Genomic DNA, 19,796 nt, shown 5'->3' with positions numbered 1-19,796 from the left:
TTTTTTTGTTTTGTTTTGTTTTGTTTCTGCTAGTCTTTTGGGGTTTAAGCCTCCATCAGTTCTATAAAACAGTAGTCAGCTCAGTAAGCTTGGAATTTCATCTGGACTTTGACTAGGCCATTCCAGTACATATGCTTTGATCCAAACCATTCCATTCTGAGACTGAGGTGCAGGAAGTTGAACCTACACCTCAGTCTCAGGTTTTCTTCCATGTTTGCCCATCAACTTAACCAGTTCTCCTTTCCCCACAGCATGAGGTTACCTCCACCGTGTTTCGCCTCAGAGCACTTTCCATTTAGACCAAAAGGGTTGCTTGCTTTTGGTCTCATCAGACCAGAGAACCTTTTCGCCTGTTTTTCTTCAAGCTTGTGACAAACTGTAAAAAGCACTTCTTTTTGCTTGCCACTCTTCATTGTTCCAGCGAAAAATGCTGAAGCGTCAGACTGAAAGCAGGCCAGAAAGTAGTAGCAGCTTTGAGAGTCTTTGAAACTTTCAATCAAAACTTAAGAAGGATTACGGGAAGGTTTCCCCTATTGGAAGCGAGATGTAGAGATATGAGTAATGGCTTGTGTGCACAGAACAGTCCTGCACACTGTGTGGTATGTTGTGATTCATTTTTCAATCTCTAACCCAGCAATTTGACCTCAAGCCATCCTAGGAGCCAAAGTTGTCCTTATCCCGAACCTTAACTTTTCATTTCTCAGAGTTTAATTAGAAATGCGCGCCCTTGTTTGTTGATCTCAATGGATTCATATTTTTGCTTAAAAACTCAGTGACTATTGCCTCCCTTGTGCTGCATCCCCTCAACCAATCAAAATGCTGAATATCATCTCAACCGGGTAAAATGCAGAGCAGTCCTAACTCACCGTGAACCACACATGCACACAAGTAATAGAAAACTTGTTATATTTTTTAAAATCCTGCACTCCCCTCTCTTTATACTGCCATCCTTGCCAACAAAACCAACATTTTTATCTGGTTTTTTTTTTTGTTGCAGACAGCGGCTTGCGGCTGTACCTCAGTGCTGTGTCCCTCTCGCAGGTTGTACGTCAGGTCGTGCTGGATCTCGGTGATGAACTTCTGGGCGTAGTCGGGGTAGAGGCAGAGAACCTCGCGGAGCCCTTTGAGGCTGATGTACTGCAGGTCGCAGTAGGTGAGGGCCTTCACGCAGGCGTTGGTCTTAATCACCTCCTCTTGGGTGAGGCAGTCGGAGCCGATCAGGTCGCCTCGACCTTAGAGGGAGAGACAAGGGTACTTGAAGGCGAGCGTAAAAAAATAATTGTCTGAGAAAATCTTTTCTTTTTTTTCTCCCAGTGAAGTTGTGTCTCGTAACATTGATTCTAACACGCGGTGTGTTGTGGTTTTTAAAGCATTCGTGGAAGGATCGGTTTTAAGAATATAACAATGATACAAACAAAGATTGAGTTATTGATACCTTCTAAAGTTTTTTGCAGTTTCTCACCTTAAAAAGCCACAAATTTTAATGCATATTGTCTCAATCTTGGAAAGAGGAAGGATCATTTCAACACTGAGCAGAATAAATGCCATATTATACGTGGACAAACTGAAATACGAGCAAATCTGTATGTGCAATAATTTGGTTCTATAAGTGTTCACAGCCTTGAACTAATATCATGCCAAAGAACTTTTTGATTCAGTTTTGGCATTTGGCGCTTTTTCTCTGGAGTCTGTCAGGATCCCACATTTTCACTTGGAAGTATTTGCACACTCTGCTGCTACAAAGGATGTGCAAGTCCTTAGATTAAGAGACCATCCTTTCTCCAGGTATTTTAATTCTCCTTTAACTTTCCCTCTCTTGAAGATTGGTGTTCAACTGTGAAGATGACAAAAAAATCAAATCTCTCTTCATCTTCCTTGCACACACCAGAGGCTTTTAGGTAAAAAAAAAAACCCGATTGGTGCTGTTGAGTTGTATTTGTGGGGTTTAGGAACAACAACCGCCCGCGAATAACTAAAAAATGCAAACACTTTAGAAACCTTGTGTCAAAGCCTTGTCATGCTTCCGTGACGGCCATATTTGTTCAAAACACGGTTAGTGGCTGTTCTGTTGTAAGTATTCATGTTTGTTCACTAATTTTCTCTAACAAACCTGAGATTACATTTCAAACAGCTATTTACTCATTAGGTGACTTCCAGGAGATTTGTCAGGTGTTTTATTTGTACAAAACTTTCAAAGCCATGACTGACTGTGTTCCCTCTCCTGTGCGGAGCGAAGCGTTGGAAAGCAAAGTGGCCCAGTGTTACTCGTCGTTGTTTCTGCCTCCTTTCTTTGCGCACTGTTTCCACCTGCGCCGCAAAGCCGAAGTGGCACTGCCAAAGCCGCTCAGTGCACACGTGGTTATGTAAGGGAGAATAACAAGAAAGAAGAAAAATAGCACATGTGTTTCCTAATTCTCCTTTTGCACAGGAGAGTGTGTCGTGTGTGTGTGCGTGTGAGTGTTTGTGTTTCTGGGAAAACACACGAGGAGGAGGGAGCAGGAAGAGCTCAGTGCTGTTTTAATATCCACATGCCGGCGCACGAGCATCAAACTAATGAGCACGGCGTCTATCCTCTGTGGGCAGTGCTCATTTTATTATTTACAGCAGTTAGGCCTTTGGTTTAAAAAGCTGCGTTGCTAATTTTCGGTTGGCGCTTTGTGTGAGGCTGAACTGTTTCCAGGACTGTTTGGGATTCTGTTTGTGCTTCTGTATTCTGTTTTATCCTTGTTCTGTGGACGGGAAGTAGTGTCAGCATTCGCGTTGCGGGACATGACCCTGGAGAGGTTCTTTTATCTGGAGGAGTAATACTGACACACGTCTGAGGCTTTTCAACAAAGAGGGGAGGATGTAGCTTTGTTTTCTTTCACTCATTATTTTCTTTGGTTATGAATTTTTGGGGGTTTCTTTTGCCCTTCTTATTGTTTTGAATAACAGGTTGAACTTCTGGTACAGGTTTTTTCACTTTTTGCTTTTTTTTGTCACGTTTCAGGTCATCAAACACATTTTTAAGATTGAACTTCAAAAAGAAGTTTTCAAATGATGATTCCATTTTTTGGGAAAAACAGCTGCACTAACCAACCTGACCCTGTGTGGAAAAACAAGCGTCCTTCTAGTTAAACCACAAACTGGGATTGTTTTTGTTTGCTTTATTTAGAATTGAAGAGATTACTAAAACAGCACTTGTCTCACAACATGAAGAAGGCAAAAAGTTCTCAGAAAGCGAAACTCTGAGTGTGAGTCTGAAAGTCATAAATAGATGAAAAACAAAAGTCTGATTCACTTTTCTTGGTGTTTTTTCTTTTGAGTTGAACCAGTGTCTGAAAGCGAGTTTAAATCTCACATTCATGCAGTTTAAAGTTTGTTATCAGGACTTCAGGGCTCTGCTAACCATCTCAGTGAAACTCTATCTTCACAATGGGGCGTGAATTGTTTTTTCCAGAGGGGCAACTTAATACCAACATTACTGCAGTTTTGTGAATACTGAGCCTGTGCTTGATTAGGTTCTGACACTCTGTAAAGCATCGAATGATCGATGACTTCATAAGTGCTAAATGGCTTCTTTTTCTCATAGGTCCTTTTTACAGGTCGCAATAATCATTCAGAAGAAGTGTTAGAACTGTGTTCATAGTGGTTTTTATCCTTAGATAATTGGACTCTTCTCCTCGATGATGCAGCATTCGCTATGTTTTCTTAAGCCAAGCTCCAACGTGTAGGTTTGTGAGTCACCTTCCTACCGGAATCTAGGAGGGCTTCTTTGGTTTGGACTCCTCAACAAAAAAGACCTTCAAGATTCAGGTGGAAAAATGGCTCCGATTAGCGTCGGACACCTGGTACGCACCGGATCTGATGAGCTTACCGACGACAGATGAAGCAGAACATAAAATCCCGGAGCTAACGTGGACGTAAGCTTTTAATGACTGTCACTCTAAAATGGTTTCATTTACCCAGAATGGCCAGAACGGTGTTATCCTTCAGAACCTCCATAGATCCTGAGCAGACGAAGTATATCGCCTGGAGAGCGTCGCCCTGGCGGATGAGGAACTCTCCTGGAGCACAAAAGGAGGTCTTGATGATGAGCGACAGGGACCGGAGACACCCCCTGCTGGCTGACTCAAACAGCGGCAGCTGAAGCAGTTCTTTATTCAGGTGCATGGCTATGTCAGCTCTCAGCTCGTCGGGGAAGTCCTTCAGCAACTGGAGAGAAGTTCAGGAGAAAACCGTCACTAGACGGGCTACAGCCAAGTCTTTACGCAGCTTTAAGAGATGTCTTCTCCTTCTGCTTCGTTCTCTGACCATTACTGTGTGGGAAGGGGGAAGTAACTGGCAAAATGAAACTTTTCACCTTCCCACATATTCACAACTGATACACGGATCTAGCAAACAGCTACGCATCGTCTCCGCAAATTTACAGGAATCGCAAACGTGCCGGTGAACGGCCACTAAAGAGATTATTGAAAAGGGCCTCACAACACTTCAAATTATAAAACTGATTTTTACATCTAATTAAGATAACCTGAGTAAAACTGAATGCCTTTTTAAAATAATTTCTACTTGAGTACTACCAGACCTATGTTAAATGTTAAATGTTAAAGTAAAAAAAAAAGGATTATTTATCTAGATTTTAATTCATGGAAAGACCCAACCAAGTCTGAACTTAATGTGTGTTCATTAATCTGTTAAATTAAGAGTCACTCCAGCATGATGGGAGACAAAATACAACTCAAATCCTCCCTGTCCACTGAATGAGGCCTCAGATCAAATTAATCCTATTGCTACATGCAAAGTCAATGCAAAAGAAAACATTTTACGCTTTATGCCACATTTCAAAGAATTTAAGTGATTGTTGGACATTTGATCTTTCAAAAACCAGACATTTAAAAACAGCTTTTCTTCTTAATAGTATTTATATTTGTTGAATGCCACACAATGACAGACATAATATGTCAGAGTCGTCGTTTCTGAATGTCTCAACGTTTGCGTGCGTTACCTCAGCATTTGGCGTCTGAAGGTGAAATGTTCCATGTCTGGCCCATGCAGTCGAGCTCTCCTACCTCGCTGACGTCGATGCCGTTGTTGACGGACCAGGTTGTCTGGAAGCACTCCATCATGCGCTGCTCCAAGGCCTTCGGTAGCCGATGCACACGGATGAAGTCCTTCAGGTCCTTGGTGCGGGTGTGGTAGAGGGAGCGACGCGAGTACATTCTCTGAATGATGGCCGTCACATTTCCAAAGACCACAGCGTGCATTAAGGCTACGGAGGAGACAGCAGAAGGAATAGAAAGGCTTCAGACGAGCTCTTCTATTGTTATTTTTTGTATTTTGCTTATATTCTCTTGCCGAGACCTCCAGGAGAGGAGTATTTCAAAGATTTCATAAGGCAATTCCCTTTAATTGGGTTCTGTCATCGTACTTAGCGACATGTTCAGAAAACAGCAAGTGTTTGCATTTGTGACGGTAGGCTGTTTCTTTGTTTTTCTCTCAAACATCCAGTTGACATGTAATCTACATGAAACACCAGCAGAAGGGGCAGAAAAGCTTTGATGGTTGATATGAAGATTTTGTAATGCCAGTGAGCTTTGGAGTGGTTATTGTTTTTTTTAACCTAACGTAAATGGAAAATCTGATAGATGTATACATTTTTTTAACAGATTAATCATCAGACTACTAAAATAATCCTCAGTATAGTTGTTGAGGTTTAGCTCACCTCCAATCAGCATGGTGCAAATCGAGAAGATCTTCTCGGAGTCGGTGTTGGCCGAGACGTTGCCGAAGCCCACGCTAGTGAGACTGCTCAGAGCGAAGTAGAGCGACGTCACGTAGGAGCTCCTGACGGACGGCCCCCCGCTCAGCGTCATCCCCGAGCCGTTCAGCATCCTCAGTCTGGTCCTGGTGCCGTTCCACTGGCTCGGGCCCGCCGCCCCCGTCACGTTCAGCGCCTCCAGCCCCGAAGCGTTCCAGTGACTGGAGTTGGCGGCTGTCACTGCGCCGTGAGGGGAATCCGAAACGCCCAGCAGGGAGGTGAGAGGAGTCAGGAAGTATGGCGTTCCCAGGCGTTTGGCCAGTTCATGGAGCCAGCCTGGTGGGAGAAGAAGGGGACCGTCCAGAAGAGGTTGTTATCTTAATGAGAATACATAGGTGACCTTTTCTGGATGGCCTTGCAGTGAAAACAATGTTTTGGAGGGAAGCAGGAACTTTGTCATGTTTCTGAATTCAGATAGACAGTTATGGCTCTCTAACATTTCAGGAGATGTCAGGATGCATTTATTTTTGTGCGTAGATGAGATTGGTCACCTTTTCCTTTCAGTGAAGCTGCAACACTTTTATTTGTTGTTTGGAAGGAAACATTGGTAGAAATAGAAAAAAATAGTTAGAGAGATACATACAGTAAGTAAATAACTTCCTAATACTGAAATGGTAAAAAATTTGCAACCTAGGGAAGCTCAGTTGATGGAATAGAGTCACTGACTTTGCAGCAATCCCTTCTTTTGGTGTGGAAACAAAAAAGAATTTTATGGCCTTTAATATACCAAAATTCAAAGATTTCTTCCTCAAGACTTAATGGTTATCTACCAACTACTTTTCCTCAATGTTCTCGCTCTCTTCCCAGAACTTAGCAGATACTTTCAGAAACCCCCAGGTACTTTCCAAGACTTACCATGCAAGTTCCTGAAACTATTATTTTCAGTAAAGTTCTGAAGAGGAACACTTAAGAGCCAGGATATGATCTGGTGTCTTCCAAGAAAGTTTGGGGAAAGTACAAGGTAAAATCCAGAATGCATCTGTTTGAGTAAAGCTGCTGAAAAGTTCAGATAAAGTCCACATTTCCACATTTCCTCATGCAATGGAGATTATTATTATTATTATTATTATTATTATTATTATTATTATTATTATTATTAGTAGTAGTAGTAGTAGTAGCAGTAGTAGTAGTAGTAGTAGTATTTTGTCTTACCTTTAAATTAAGAGTTTCTTGTCTTTAAATGATTATATTTCACAGTGTGCAGCTGAGAATTACAGATGAAGGATTCTGAATTTGCGATTGTATTTTGCGACGCTTTAAAAGCCACGCATCCACATACTCATTAACCCTGAGTGTAGGAGCACTGCTCTGCCCATCGGAAGCAGTTTTATCTTGCTCAATTACACACCCTTTGATTAATGGCTGACCCTCTTCACCATCTGCACTGCAGCCCACCCCCAGTCTATGGTCATATTTGCATCCGAGCAGAGACCTTTCCATTTATGTATGACCAGTCGCAACCTTTATTTTTCACAGTTTTCTGATTTAAATCCCCGGAGCAGTACAGCCACCAGCTCCACATACACCTTCATCGTGTTGTTGTTTAGCACTGGTGAGCGCAGTGGGAGGGGGAACGGATCTCCAGAATTAGAAGTGTTTTCTCAGGAAGAGAACAGGCAAACACCTAATGCCTGGATGCTCTGCTGGAAAGTAATTCACTTGCTACAAACTATGAAGGACCATCTTACGTCTGGTGATAAATGAGCTTTCTGAAAGGTTCAACAGGTGAGTTTCTAAATACCAGAGAGAGCTGCTGAAGTATGCATGTCAGTACTTTTGACTTTTCATTGAGCCTCAGGGAAAAAACTTCAGACTTTGAACAACGGATGAAGACAAGATGATGGTTGATCATCAAGACGAATGATGAGAGACTTCATTATGTTAAATGTTCTATGTTGGAAAGACCTCCATTTGTCTGTCCATCCCAATCCAGTTCCATCCGTCCATCCGTCCGTCTGTCCGTCCGTCTGTCCTTCCGTCCGTCCGTCCGTCCGTCCATCATCCATCCATCCATCCATCCATCCATCCATCCATCCATCCATCCATCCATCCATCCATCCATCCATCCATCCATCCATCCATCCATCCATCCATCCATCCATCCATCCATCCATCCAGGCAGACTGACAGACCAACCTATGTCCCAGGAGGCGGGGTTATTGGTCTCAATCTCGCTGCGCCCGATGAAGTACCAGACACAGGCCATCCAGTGTGCCAGGAGGGCGAATGTGGACATGAGCAGTGTGAGGACCACGGCGCTGTACTGGGAGTAACGGTCCAGCTTCTGCAGGAGGCGAAGAAGCCGTAGGAGACGCACCGTCTTCAGCAGGTGGACCCCGAAGTTCTGGGAAAAGGTTGAAGTCCAGTAAAATGAAAAAAGTAAGAAGAATTGGATAATATGAAGTGATTAGTTATTCTGAGATGGAGTAGACTGTTTTGAGTGACTTTAATCAGCCTGCAGTCAGAAAACTTTAGTAATTAGAATCACTCCTGTTTTTAATGACACTTAAGCATTCAGAAAACCCGTACAGGCTTATAATAGATTGATGAAGCATCTGATCAGAGATTATTGATGGATAAATATGTTTATGCTGAAACTGGAACCATGTTGCAGTTATCATAGATCGCATTTTCCTGCAGCATCATGTTTGTTTGGGTAGCAACAGGTGGTCTGAAAACTAAATCTGCTTATGCTGCAGCTGAGGCTGAATTACAATAGACAGAGAGATGCTTTTTAAATCAGAAGCCATTTCTCCACAGATTGCTGCTTTTCGAGAATTACCTGAAACCTGCTGCAGTGAGAAAGCACACAAACATAAATTGTTATTTCTTCCAGAAAATAATCACAGTGCAGTTTTAAGAATTGGGGTCAGAATTTTAAAAAGCACTAACACTTTATTTTTGTTCTGTAAAACTCCATTTAAGTGGGGTTTTTTTTATTTAAAAAAAAATTGAATAGTACTTCGAGCGTACTGCGGAGGATATTTGTTATTCTTCAATAATTGAGCAATATTGCCACTCTTCAACATCAGCCATATTTGTTGACAACCAGTTGTCAGGTTAAGAGATCATCTCACCTGAGCTGTTCATCTCTGTAGCTATTCCAGAGCTACCATGAAGCCTCTTGGCTACTTTTTTGATTTTCATTGGTGAATTGCACTGCATTGTGTTGGTTTATCGCATAAACTCCAAATAAAATACAATCAAATTCCATTGCTGTGGCTCAACACAATGTAGAAGAGTTGCAGGGTTATAAATTTATTGTATATTCTTTGATGTGTAATAATTTCATTGCCATTTATTTTGTAGGGATCTAAAAGATCTAGCGCTGCTCCCCGCAGTTCAGTTTGCATTTTCAACAGCTTGCATCCGCTTGGCGTCATTTATTTAATCTGGTTCCTGTAATTTATCCTCAGCCTCCTCATTTATCAGCCTAATCACCAGCTAACTAATGAGGAGTTACACAATGAAGCTTGAATTCTCTGGGTTTTTTTCTGCCTTGAAGCAACAGTAAAAAACACATTTTGAAAGAGCTGGAATTCAGGGAAATATTGTTGTCCACACTCTAATTGCGCGCACTTGATATAATTTTGTTGCCATGGTGTTAGCCGAACATTTGCAGCCTTATTTAAAGTCTACTTAAATCAATGCCTGTAGAGAGACTAACAGCAGGGGGAGGCTACTAGGGGTAAAAGAGAATGACGTCTGCGCACTTAAACGCGGAGAACCTATTGTGTTTCCTACAAGAGCGGTCTGTCGGCTTACGGACGTCTTTGAATGCGTCAGACTCACCACGCTGATGTTGAAGGCGTACAGAAGGTCAAAGGGCAAGGCTGCGATCAGATCCACAAACAGCCAGGAGGTGACGTAATGAATGCAAATGGAGCGGGCGTCGTACACGACCTGCCCCGACGTGCTAACGTAGGTCGTTCTGAAATTTAGGACAATATCTGCAACGTAAACACAGAGTGTATGAGCAGCGACAATCACTTACTTTTGCTGCACAAAATATTGGGAAGTGCGCTTATTTTTAAAACCTATTGTTGGTAGCTTAGCTGGCGAACTTTAATGAAACCGGGAGGATTGCAAATTAAAAAATTTCCAAACCAAAATTTATCAAATCTAACAGCGCCATAAGTAAAAAAAAGAGCTACCAGATAACCTACATTTAAATTTACACAAACTGCCTGCAGGGCTTTAGGACAGAAGCCATTTAATCTCCCTTATAGCCAACAGGCACTTTGCAGACACCATTTATACAACTTCCTGTGGCAAACAGTAAAATGGAGCCAGTGTATGTAGTGTGGTAAGGCTGTGAACGGTTAAATCAGCAGCACATTATAGATGTGTAAAAAAGTAATTACACTCTTACTCACTTTTCCTCTTTGAAATTTCCCATCTTAGAACAACAAAGCTTTTATGTCATACAAAAATAACTACAACTGAGCAAATTCAGCTTTCATTATTTATTTATTTTTGTTATTTTAGTCCCAAGAAACTAAAAAAACAACAACAAAAAAAACATGGAAGATTTCATTGCTTTATGTATACGACAAGTTATCAGTGAGCACTGAGTATTTCTCCTTCCCAAGCAGAAGTTATCTTTCCATACACCTGGTCAGGTACCACAAATTTCACTCTCAGGTTGACCCAGATTGGTGATATGAAAAAATAAAACTCAGGGGCAAACTGTGTTCACCCAGACCTGGAGTTTGTTACGGATGGGATGTGAGCTTGACCTGGTTTGTGAAATCGTTCGGGGAAATAAATCACTCGGACAGTCAACAGCAAATTGTGACAGAGGGGGCTGTTTCAAGGGCTGACAACATGTGCTGCATAAACTGTGCAGCTCTTCAAGGAATCCGATTACACGGCACACCTCAAATTTTACATGGATTGCGAAGGAAATCGTAATAAGATGTAGGTGGTGTACGATCCATCATAAGAAGATAACCAAGGATGAAAGATCAGTAATGCTTCTGTCAAAGTGAAACAATTGCATAAAGAAATGCTTATGAGACATAGAAACCTTACCGATGATGAAAAGTATCTCCACCAAGATGTCACTGACACTCGGAGGGTTTCTGGCCGCTGAGACGCCGTCTTCCCGTATCTCCACAGCGGTGAAGCAGACGTTGTAGGGAACAGTGACAGCTACGTAGAAGGTGGCCAGAAGGATGAGCCAGTCCCAGCCGGCCTTGAACGCACCGTAGTGAAGGAGGATGAGGCGGGACTTTTGGACGTCGGCCACCTTGTACTCTGGGATTGGGTTGGCATTGGCTCCGAGAACACTCTTCAAAAAGAGAAGCGCGAGGAACCAAAACATCACCCAAGAAACCGTGAAAGCTTGGAAGGCTCTTAACAAATACTCGGATTACAACAGCGCTTGGTAAAAGACATTCAAACGCAATATGCCTCACATTGTTGATTTTCAGTTTGCTCTTGGTTTTGTCCTGTTTCTGGAGATGACCGGAGAGATGGTAGAGGACGGCACGACTGCGCCGGCGCTCCATGTTGCACCCCGGGGGCCGATTGACCTGATGGACCTCCAGGCCTGTTTCCTCATCTGAAAACAGTCCACAAAAAAAGTCCAACAGACCAACTTATTCATGGTTCAGTATTCACGTAAAACCACAGAACAATTTGCCTCCCTCGACTCCCATATAAATACTTAAAAAGAAAAAAAAAATATTACGGTTTTAAACAGCACCCAAAAGCTTTCACTGGTCTCAATTTCTGCATTTGAAGGCCTTAGCTTGTCTTTCAGTGTTGCATTTATCAGCCGCTTCTTCCAGCTGTGTTACAAAGGCAGGGAGCAGCTCTGTGGAAACGCAATGCTATCTTCTTACAACCCTCTGCTGCTGTTGCAGGGATTAATTACTACGGTTGTCAACGAGCCGAGTAGCATCTTGCAGGAATGTGCAACTGTCGACTGCGGAGGGAAGGACTGGGGAATCCGGAGCATTGATAAAAGTTTTCTTGGCTTTTCCTCGCAGGGAAAAGCCAGATTTTCTCGCGAACAAGCCGTAACAAATCAATCGCAACCTCAGAACAATCCTGCTCCTTCCGGAAGTGTATATTTGCAAAGAATCTGGGTGAGGGAGAAAAACTTACAGAAAGAAGTGTTACATTTTCAGAAGTTTGTATTTGAAGATGAGTATTTGATGGTGGTGCACCTTCATAATTTAGGTCTCTTTTCTAATCCCCAGAAAGAAAAGGTGCAGACTGAACTTCTCCTACAATTCCTGTGTTTGCAAATGAAATACCACAGATTTTTTTTTTGCATTTTTTTATTTTTTATCGCACAGTGTTCACATTCTAATGTATTTAGCATATAGGCCTGGCTACTATCATGCACAAATATCACCACTTTGGCATGTTTATTCACACAATGGGAGGAAGTCCTGAGCAGAAAGGAGGATTCATAACCAAAGCGAAACAGCTGGAAGAACCCAATAAATTTCAGAAAAAAATTAGTTTTACCTCTTACCAAACTCCCTTCTTAATAAAAGCTCAGCTGCAATCCCTCCACTGAATCATTCCATGTGAATTACAGTGGAATTGGATTTCTTTTTTTTTCTCTCTCTCTCTCTTTTTCTCATTTTCGCGCTCACCGGTGTCAGAATCATTGCCCCGATCCAGGTCCTTATTTTCTGTGATGTCCTTGTGCGAGACCAGGAAGAGAACCACCTCGCTCTTCTCATTCTTGATGGGAACTATGTCCAGCAGACACCAGAACTTGTAGCCTTTTGTTGAAGAAGTACAAACATGAATATCATTTTTTAAATATATATATATATATATGCATCAAAGATGATTGAGTGTGACAGCGCCCTCCCCTCACCGCTCTTCTTGTACAGAACGATCTCAGTCTTGAACTCCCGCCGTTCGTCCAGAGCCTTTTGCATCTGCGAGGTGATGCGGTCGCTGGTCTCGCCGCCGTACAGGAAGTGACACATGCAGCTCTTCTGCATCAGCTCGCCGCGGGCGAAGCCGGTCAACTCGCAGAAGCCATCGGAGCAGTAGACGATGGGGAAGACGGACTGGACCTGCGCGTTTCCAAGAACGAAGTTACTGTCTGGGTGGAGGGAAGAAAACGGAGGCAGCACACAGAGAAGGAAAAGACAGTTAGTGGTACCACAGGGTTCTTTTGTTTGTTGTTGTTGTTGTTGCCTTTTTTTTCTTTTCACTTAGTTGCTTCAAATCATCACTCCAATTTTTTTTTGTGTCAGACAAAGGTAAGAGAGGTAAAAACTATTTTCCTTTTGGACAGATGAGTCACAAACCTACTAACACAATCAAAACCAGACTGACAACATAAAGTAGTCTGAGTGACAGAACAAATTCAAGAACAGATGACAAAAAATAAATCATTAATAGGTCTGCAGGTGGCACTTGTCTCAGCTAAGGTCAGAGTTCAACAATAAGGAAGAGAGACTATGTGGAAGTGGCATCCTTAGGAGAGATCCAATGTTCATTTTCCAAAAACAACAATTTCAATAATCTTCAAGGCTTTTGGGAATTTTTAATTTTTTTTTTGCATTGATGAGACAACAATTGATGTTCAGTGAAATGTGATGAAAAACAAAAACAATAGCATCATGTAATACCGTGTTTACATGACGGCATCGAAATGCCTAATTTTCAGAAGAAACGTCTGTGTCTTCCAACCCGCTGTTCACAAACAAAGCCAGCCGGATGAATGTGGGGCAATTGTGAAGCGCCTCTTCAAAGATGAATTGCCATTTTCACGCTTTTCGTGATTTATTAAGTCGAGAGGTCTTGACCTACAATTTCCCCAGGATTTCATGCTAATTCACAGAAGGCAACATTTATGCAAAAACATCATCTCTGCATTTGGGTCTAATTCATCCCGCTTTGAAGGCGAGTCTTTGAGGAGAATTTAGCGAGCCTCCTGATTTTCAATGAACTCCACATCACTTCCATTCTCTTCTGTTTCTCTTCTTATCCGTTTTAGTTCACGTCACCTCTGCTCTACCACCGCTATTCCCTCTACAAGGCTTTATTTTAGAGAAGCATTGCTGTAGAAATCCAAAAATATATTGCTTTGGGCTACAAAGATAACCTGTAGCTACGGGGCAGAGGGGGTTATTAAAAGTAATCTGTGCATGTCATCAGCCTGCAGCTATCATAGCATTAGCGGTGTTCACAAGGTTTCTACAAGTAGTTACTTGTCGGAATTTGGAAATTGTTCTTTGACGAAAATAATTTTTTGTGCTCCATCTTATTATTTAATCTTTACAACTTCAATTTAACATTTTGCAATTCAGTTTTTATCCACATATTGATTTATGCTGAATCTGAAAATATAGTACCACTCAAAACTCCTTAAATCCTTCTAGAAATATGGACAGTTTTGACATAATTTCCACATTTTGTCCTAATTGTAAAAACATTTTCTACAGCTTCAGATGGGAACGACTCAATCACTTTCAGCAGATTTTTTTTGTTTTAGTTTGGAAAAGAGTCCGAGCAAAAACAACAATATTTTTGAAAGTTTTCTGCTGGCGCTGATTGCGAATCGAAACGATTGCACGCTTGTTGAGCAACTATAACGTTATCAGGCAGTGATAAAAAGCCACAGTTTTGACAAGCGACTCAACAGCCCGAGGTATTGGAACAATCTGGACTGAGGACATAATGAAATGTAAAGAGGTGAAACCGATGACTCACGCAGCAAAAGGCATCCATTTCGAGGGAGATAATTAAAGTCCCAATGTAAATGAATCCCGAGGACCCGAGAGCTCGCTTTGAAGAATGCGAGCAATAAAAAGACAGGCGGAGCAGGCAGGAGAATAAATGATGGGAGCGAGAAGACGAGCGGACAGAGCAGAGATCAGCAGAGACGATGAACAGCGGATAATGAAGTTTTATGATTTGTATATCAACAAAGAACGTTAATCTAAACACGAGTCTGACAAACAGCCTCAGGGCTGAAGGGAGCACATGTGCAAGGGGAAAGTTTTCTAACTTGAGAATTGCTCATTGCAACAAAGTCGACTTGTAACTGATGTGCTTCTAAAGTTAGAATAAGATTTTATCTGTGATTTTTTTTATTTTTAGTTATGAAAAAGCAAATAATATTTAATCCTAGAGTTTAAAGTGAATGGTATTATTTCTACATGCAGGAGCTGATCATGGGTTATATGGTAAGTGGTTTTTCTTTTGAACAAAAACAGAGGCTGAATGCAGTGCAGTGCACACAAACATGTCAGATCTGACCTTTCACCTTCTTTAACGACTTTGTTTTTTAATCATTATAATATTTCTTTACCTTCAGATTTTATTTGGTCTGAGTTCATCTGTGACAATGAGTTGTCCACCTTGTGTCCTGCTTGCACCTAACACTGCTTCATGTCTGTTTCTACTTCTTCTGCCATTTTTTACTGTTTCTCTTTATTTACCACTCTTTGATCAAACATTTGTTGTTTTCAAACGTGCTTCGTAAATAAGTCGGATTGGATCTTTAGCCTCAAGGAAAAACGGATCTGAAGACGTCGCAGCAGATGAAACAGTGACTGCTGACATCCTCTCCTCAAAACCCCACTTAAAAAGGACCTGACTCGTCCCTGTAAGATTCACCTGATAGAGCGGTTAAACTTTCATTTAATAATTTACTTGTGTGTGCTATTAATCTTTTTCCCAGCTCCTATCTACTGCTCACGTCTTGCAAATATAATACAGATATCCAAGCAGTAGAGGAACTTGGCACAGAACGCAAAGTGCAGTGAGTCAGACGGATTTACGCCGACAACAGCGACGGCGTTGTCGTCTCCTTGAGCGTGTCATTTCCACCAGGTGTGCTAACTAGACGGGGGAACGGCTGTAATATTGTCTGATTGTTCAAGAGGCTGTGTGATGAAGCGGGGGGCGGAGGCTCGCTGTGATTCTGAGCCATAAGTATGACGCCGCCAGAGACTTTAAAGAGTGTGACAGAGTATAATAGGATTGGATGAATCACTTTGCACAGAAAAAAAAATGTCTTGTGATTTTGGGATGATTAACTGACAGAAAAGATGAACATTTTATTGTTTAGGGAAAGTAACCCAGTCTTGCTTGAATTGTGGCTTAATGATTGTTTTATTATTATTATTATTATTGAGAATATGTCAACCAAATTATTACTGTTTCGTATTTTAGTTCAGCATTTTAAGAGATTATTCAGATTTTTTTTTTTTTTTTACAGTGGGCTTCTCTTGAGAGATTATGGGCAGTAAATGTTTTACCTGTAGCAGATAACTCTGTCCATGTTAAAAATGTTAAAGTCTTAAAATTAGCTTCTGTTGTTTTCTCTAGAGTAGTGGTTCTCAACGTGGGTGGTACCGCCCCCCAGGGGGCGTTGAGAGGACGGCAGGGGGCGCTGGCGGACATTTTTACAAAAGGGGGGCGCTGGGATGCCTTTGGGGGGCGTTTGGTCGAAGGTAAACTTTACACCTTAAATGCACAACAATGCCAGTTTAGACTTTGAGCAACTTGGTAAAACTGTCTTGTGTAACATTAAATCATGGTTGACTGCAACTGTATCGATGGCAGCTCTCCTTCTATTCAGTGTTCGTCAGCTTCTGTTAGCTTCTTGGCGCAGCTCCGTTCTCCTGCTACTGGTAGCTAAAATCACGACACCCTCACTGTGTATCCCACTGATGAACCCATTTAAATAAAGAAATAAAGAAATCCCTCCATGGGTGAGACCACGATAGAGAGCGTTCATTTTATAGCGTTAACACCGGTGCTGTAAGTGATCCGGTATGAAACGGGGATGATAGAACAACACAGCACTTTTAAATTTCAATAATCAGAATGCAGAAATTGTTTCCGTTGTTTTAAAAGGTTTATGTCAGTCTGCCTTTTCCCCATCGATACGCTTCCCGACCGCCCTGCACCTTAGGGGCTTAAAAAAAAAAGACGTTCACATTGCGCAAAACTCTGAAACAGGAGAAGCGGGACATAAAACGGAGCGACGAACTAGATGTGAATTATGGCATAAAAACAGAGAATCCGACGCTGAACAGTGAAAAATCAACACATGATGTGAAACACATGATGATTAGGCGGCGCAGCAGGTGATGAGTGAAGATTATTCGTCTTATATTATTCGTCTTATAATGGATAAATGATTAAATAAATCTAGCAACAGGAAAGAAACTAAAGTGGACATAGCAATAAACCAAGAGAGGATAAAACTAATCAAGGGAAACTAAATGGAAATGAATGAAGAACAAAATGCAAAAATAAACTAAGAAACTAAAGTAAATACAGAGGAATAAACTGGTATGGCAAGACCTTATGAGCAATAATTAATACAGAGGACTGTATGGCAAGAATAAACAGACACTATTTCCAGATAAAAGGTAAAATAATATTGCTGAAATGTCATGATTTGTTCAGACCACATCTAGTACTGAGAATAAATATATCTTACAGACCATAACAGTAAATAACTTATCACTTATTTATGTTTTTAATTAGATTGTATATATTTATTTCTTCAATATTATTTTTCATGTCAGTGTTAATGTCATGAGGCTGATGACTCCATGACATCAGCCTAATCAAATCCTAATCAAATCATTAGGATTTGATTAAGAATCAGATTTGTTCTTTGTAATTTCTGTCCAGTAAAACTATTAACCTATAAATCAATAGGCAGGTCTATATAAAGATATAATCCATGTTTCTGTCTCATATTTGTATGGCATTAAAGGACCTGGAACTTTTGTTTTTCCACTGAAAGCTCTGGTTTGCACAATAAATGCCAAGTGGGTGAAGTTTTATGGAAGATACTCTGATGTCCCATTCTCCTGAAGGCAGCACAGAGCTGCACCACCAGAAACCCACAGAAACACTGAAGAGAAGAAGAGTTATGATTAATGTAGTTACAGTTCTATCCATGTTTTAATGTTGCAGAGCTCAGTCGTTTTGCAAATAGTTCAAAGTTTAACTGGCATGTTTTACATCTTTTATCTGGTCATTTTGTGCAAGATTTAACAACTAGAAAATGGCACAAAATAAGAATATTTTTTTCACTCTGACTGGCTGCTGTTAGGCCTACCGATTTTAACTTGAATGTTCATTGCATTTTTCGTGGACACCTGAGAAAATAATTTCTATTCCCATGACCTTTTTGCTCTCTGGGAAATTATTTTTGATGATAAATACAGAAACAAGCATAAAAATCAAAACATCTACAATAGTAATATTAATGATAAAATAATGGTTAGTGCAAAATAGCCTGCAAATTCTTTGGTGGGGGCCTTGGCCCAAAAAAGGTTGAGAAACACTGCTTTAGAGCAATATTTTTCCACGCTCAAATGTTCATATTTGACCTTCGATTTTATTACAATGAAGAATGAAATTCCGTCATCATAGGGGTATTAAAATAAATGAGGCTAAATGCAAGCAAAAGCCACACTTTTCAGATTTTTACATGAAAACCATTCTAAAAAAATTAATCTTTTCTTTCACATTTCACAACTACACACTACTATGTGTTGATCTGCCATGTGAAATTCTAAAAATATATTTTATATGTTCTGGTTGTGGCTTGACAAAATGTAAAAAAATAAATGAATAAACAAGTATTATACTCAAAAACATTTGTATTTTAGCTCCTGCTGAAATAAATGCAAGAACACGCAATAATACTAACTCATTCCTTTGCATTTAAATATTTTAAATTGTTATCCATTTATTGATCCATTTGTTTTTTTGTAAAAAAAAAAAAAAATCTGGTTACATTGTCGGTGCTCCGTTACTTCCCTCCCGGCTTTTGGATCTGATCATTTCTTCTTTGATTCAGTGCCTGCTCTCTCCCCAGGCGCCAGGCAGGCCCGTCACATCCACACTGCAACCCAGGTGTAATAATGATGAGATGAACTACAAAACCCCCGTCACGCTCAGCCGCCGAGCTCCGGGAACCCCGATAAGACCTGGTGCTTACACTGGCTGTGACAGCAGGCTCCCGAATGCTCGCAGCCGACCCAGTGCACAACCGCAATCGATGCGAAGAACTGAACAGTTTAAGTTTGAAGCAAAATTCAAATACGATTCATTACACACAGTTACAGTAATCAAAATTATACTTTTGATGTTAATTTGAATAACCCAAATTCACTTCCTCAGGAAGTTCTGGTTACATAGCACCAATAAAAATACAGAAACGTTATGTTTAGGCCACCCGTGAGAAGGTCTGTGCTAAAATAAGCTGGCTGCTCACAGGAATATGAATGGAAAATTGAGTGGAAGGAAAACGTGTGGAAAAAACTGTTGCAAAAATTGATTATTTGTGGGAGATTTACAAGGAATGGACAGACAGTTAAGCATGCCGGTGGTGGTGGGATGGTTTGTGACATTCAGTGGTGGGAAGTAACGAAGTACAAGTACTTCGTTACTGTACTTAAGTACAGTTTTCGTGTATCTGTACTTTACTTAAGTAGATTTAATAATGGGGACTTTCTACTTTTACTTCACTACATTTTACAGTAAGTATCTGTACTTTCTACTTCACTACATTTCTACAAAAGTGTCGCGTTACTCGTTACATCCAAGTCGCGTTGCTCTTTTCTTCCGTTAAAATGTGAAGTTCAGGGATTTAAGGTGGCGCCGTAAAATCCGAGCAATAACGTGACTTAGTGTCTGTTGTCACCCATCGGCTCCACCTTTACTCGCACTCGGAGCTCCAGACATGCGCAGTGGTTTCCTCTGAGCGGGAGGAGATGTTTGTCTATAATATAATAGCTGCATAAATTGATATGGCGACATGTAAAATCAGCAGCGCTTCGCTTTCACAGACGGTGGGACTTCGTCCAACTTTTAGCGTCACTTGGAAGGAAAGCTTAAAGAAAGGTAAGATCTGTGCTAGCAAAGCTAGCTGTACTGAGACACATGTTGCATCTGATGAAAAAAGGTTGTCACTCATGCGCTGAATTATTGTGTGGAGGTGTTGACTGAGGTGTCGCATATATGGGACAACGCTGTG

The 19,796-nt window shown here is 41.1% G+C and overlaps 1 protein-coding gene across 1 annotated transcript in view; it reads right to left on the bottom strand.

Moving 5' to 3' along the window:
- LOC103474998 (voltage-gated delayed rectifier potassium channel KCNH8-like) overlaps positions 1 to 19,796 on the bottom strand; it is a 39,417-nt gene that overhangs the window by 9,105 nt on the left and 10,516 nt on the right. The window contains exons 2-11 of the mRNA XM_008426351.3: positions 12,645 to 12,878; positions 12,415 to 12,546; positions 11,221 to 11,366; positions 10,835 to 11,093; positions 9,593 to 9,750; positions 7,937 to 8,144; positions 5,705 to 6,076; positions 5,052 to 5,251; positions 3,945 to 4,194; positions 1,018 to 1,232 (exon numbers count right to left, since the gene is read on the bottom strand). Of these exons, the coding sequence (XP_008424573.2) occupies positions 1,018 to 1,232; positions 3,945 to 4,194; positions 5,052 to 5,251; positions 5,705 to 6,076; positions 7,937 to 8,144; positions 9,593 to 9,750; positions 10,835 to 11,093; positions 11,221 to 11,366; positions 12,415 to 12,546; positions 12,645 to 12,878 (2,174 nt within the window). The remainder of the gene's footprint in view (positions 1 to 1,017; positions 1,233 to 3,944; positions 4,195 to 5,051; positions 5,252 to 5,704; positions 6,077 to 7,936; positions 8,145 to 9,592; positions 9,751 to 10,834; positions 11,094 to 11,220; positions 11,367 to 12,414; positions 12,547 to 12,644; positions 12,879 to 19,796) is intronic.

The sequence above is a fragment of the Poecilia reticulata genome, chromosome 2 (genome assembly GCF_904066995.2).
Source record: "Poecilia reticulata chromosome 2, P_reticulata-male-v2, whole genome shotgun sequence".
Classification (NCBI taxonomy): Eukaryota; Metazoa; Chordata; class Actinopteri; order Cyprinodontiformes; family Poeciliidae; genus Poecilia; species Poecilia reticulata.
Note: the sequence above shows the minus strand (reverse complement) of the source record. Positions and strands in the feature narration are given on the sequence as shown.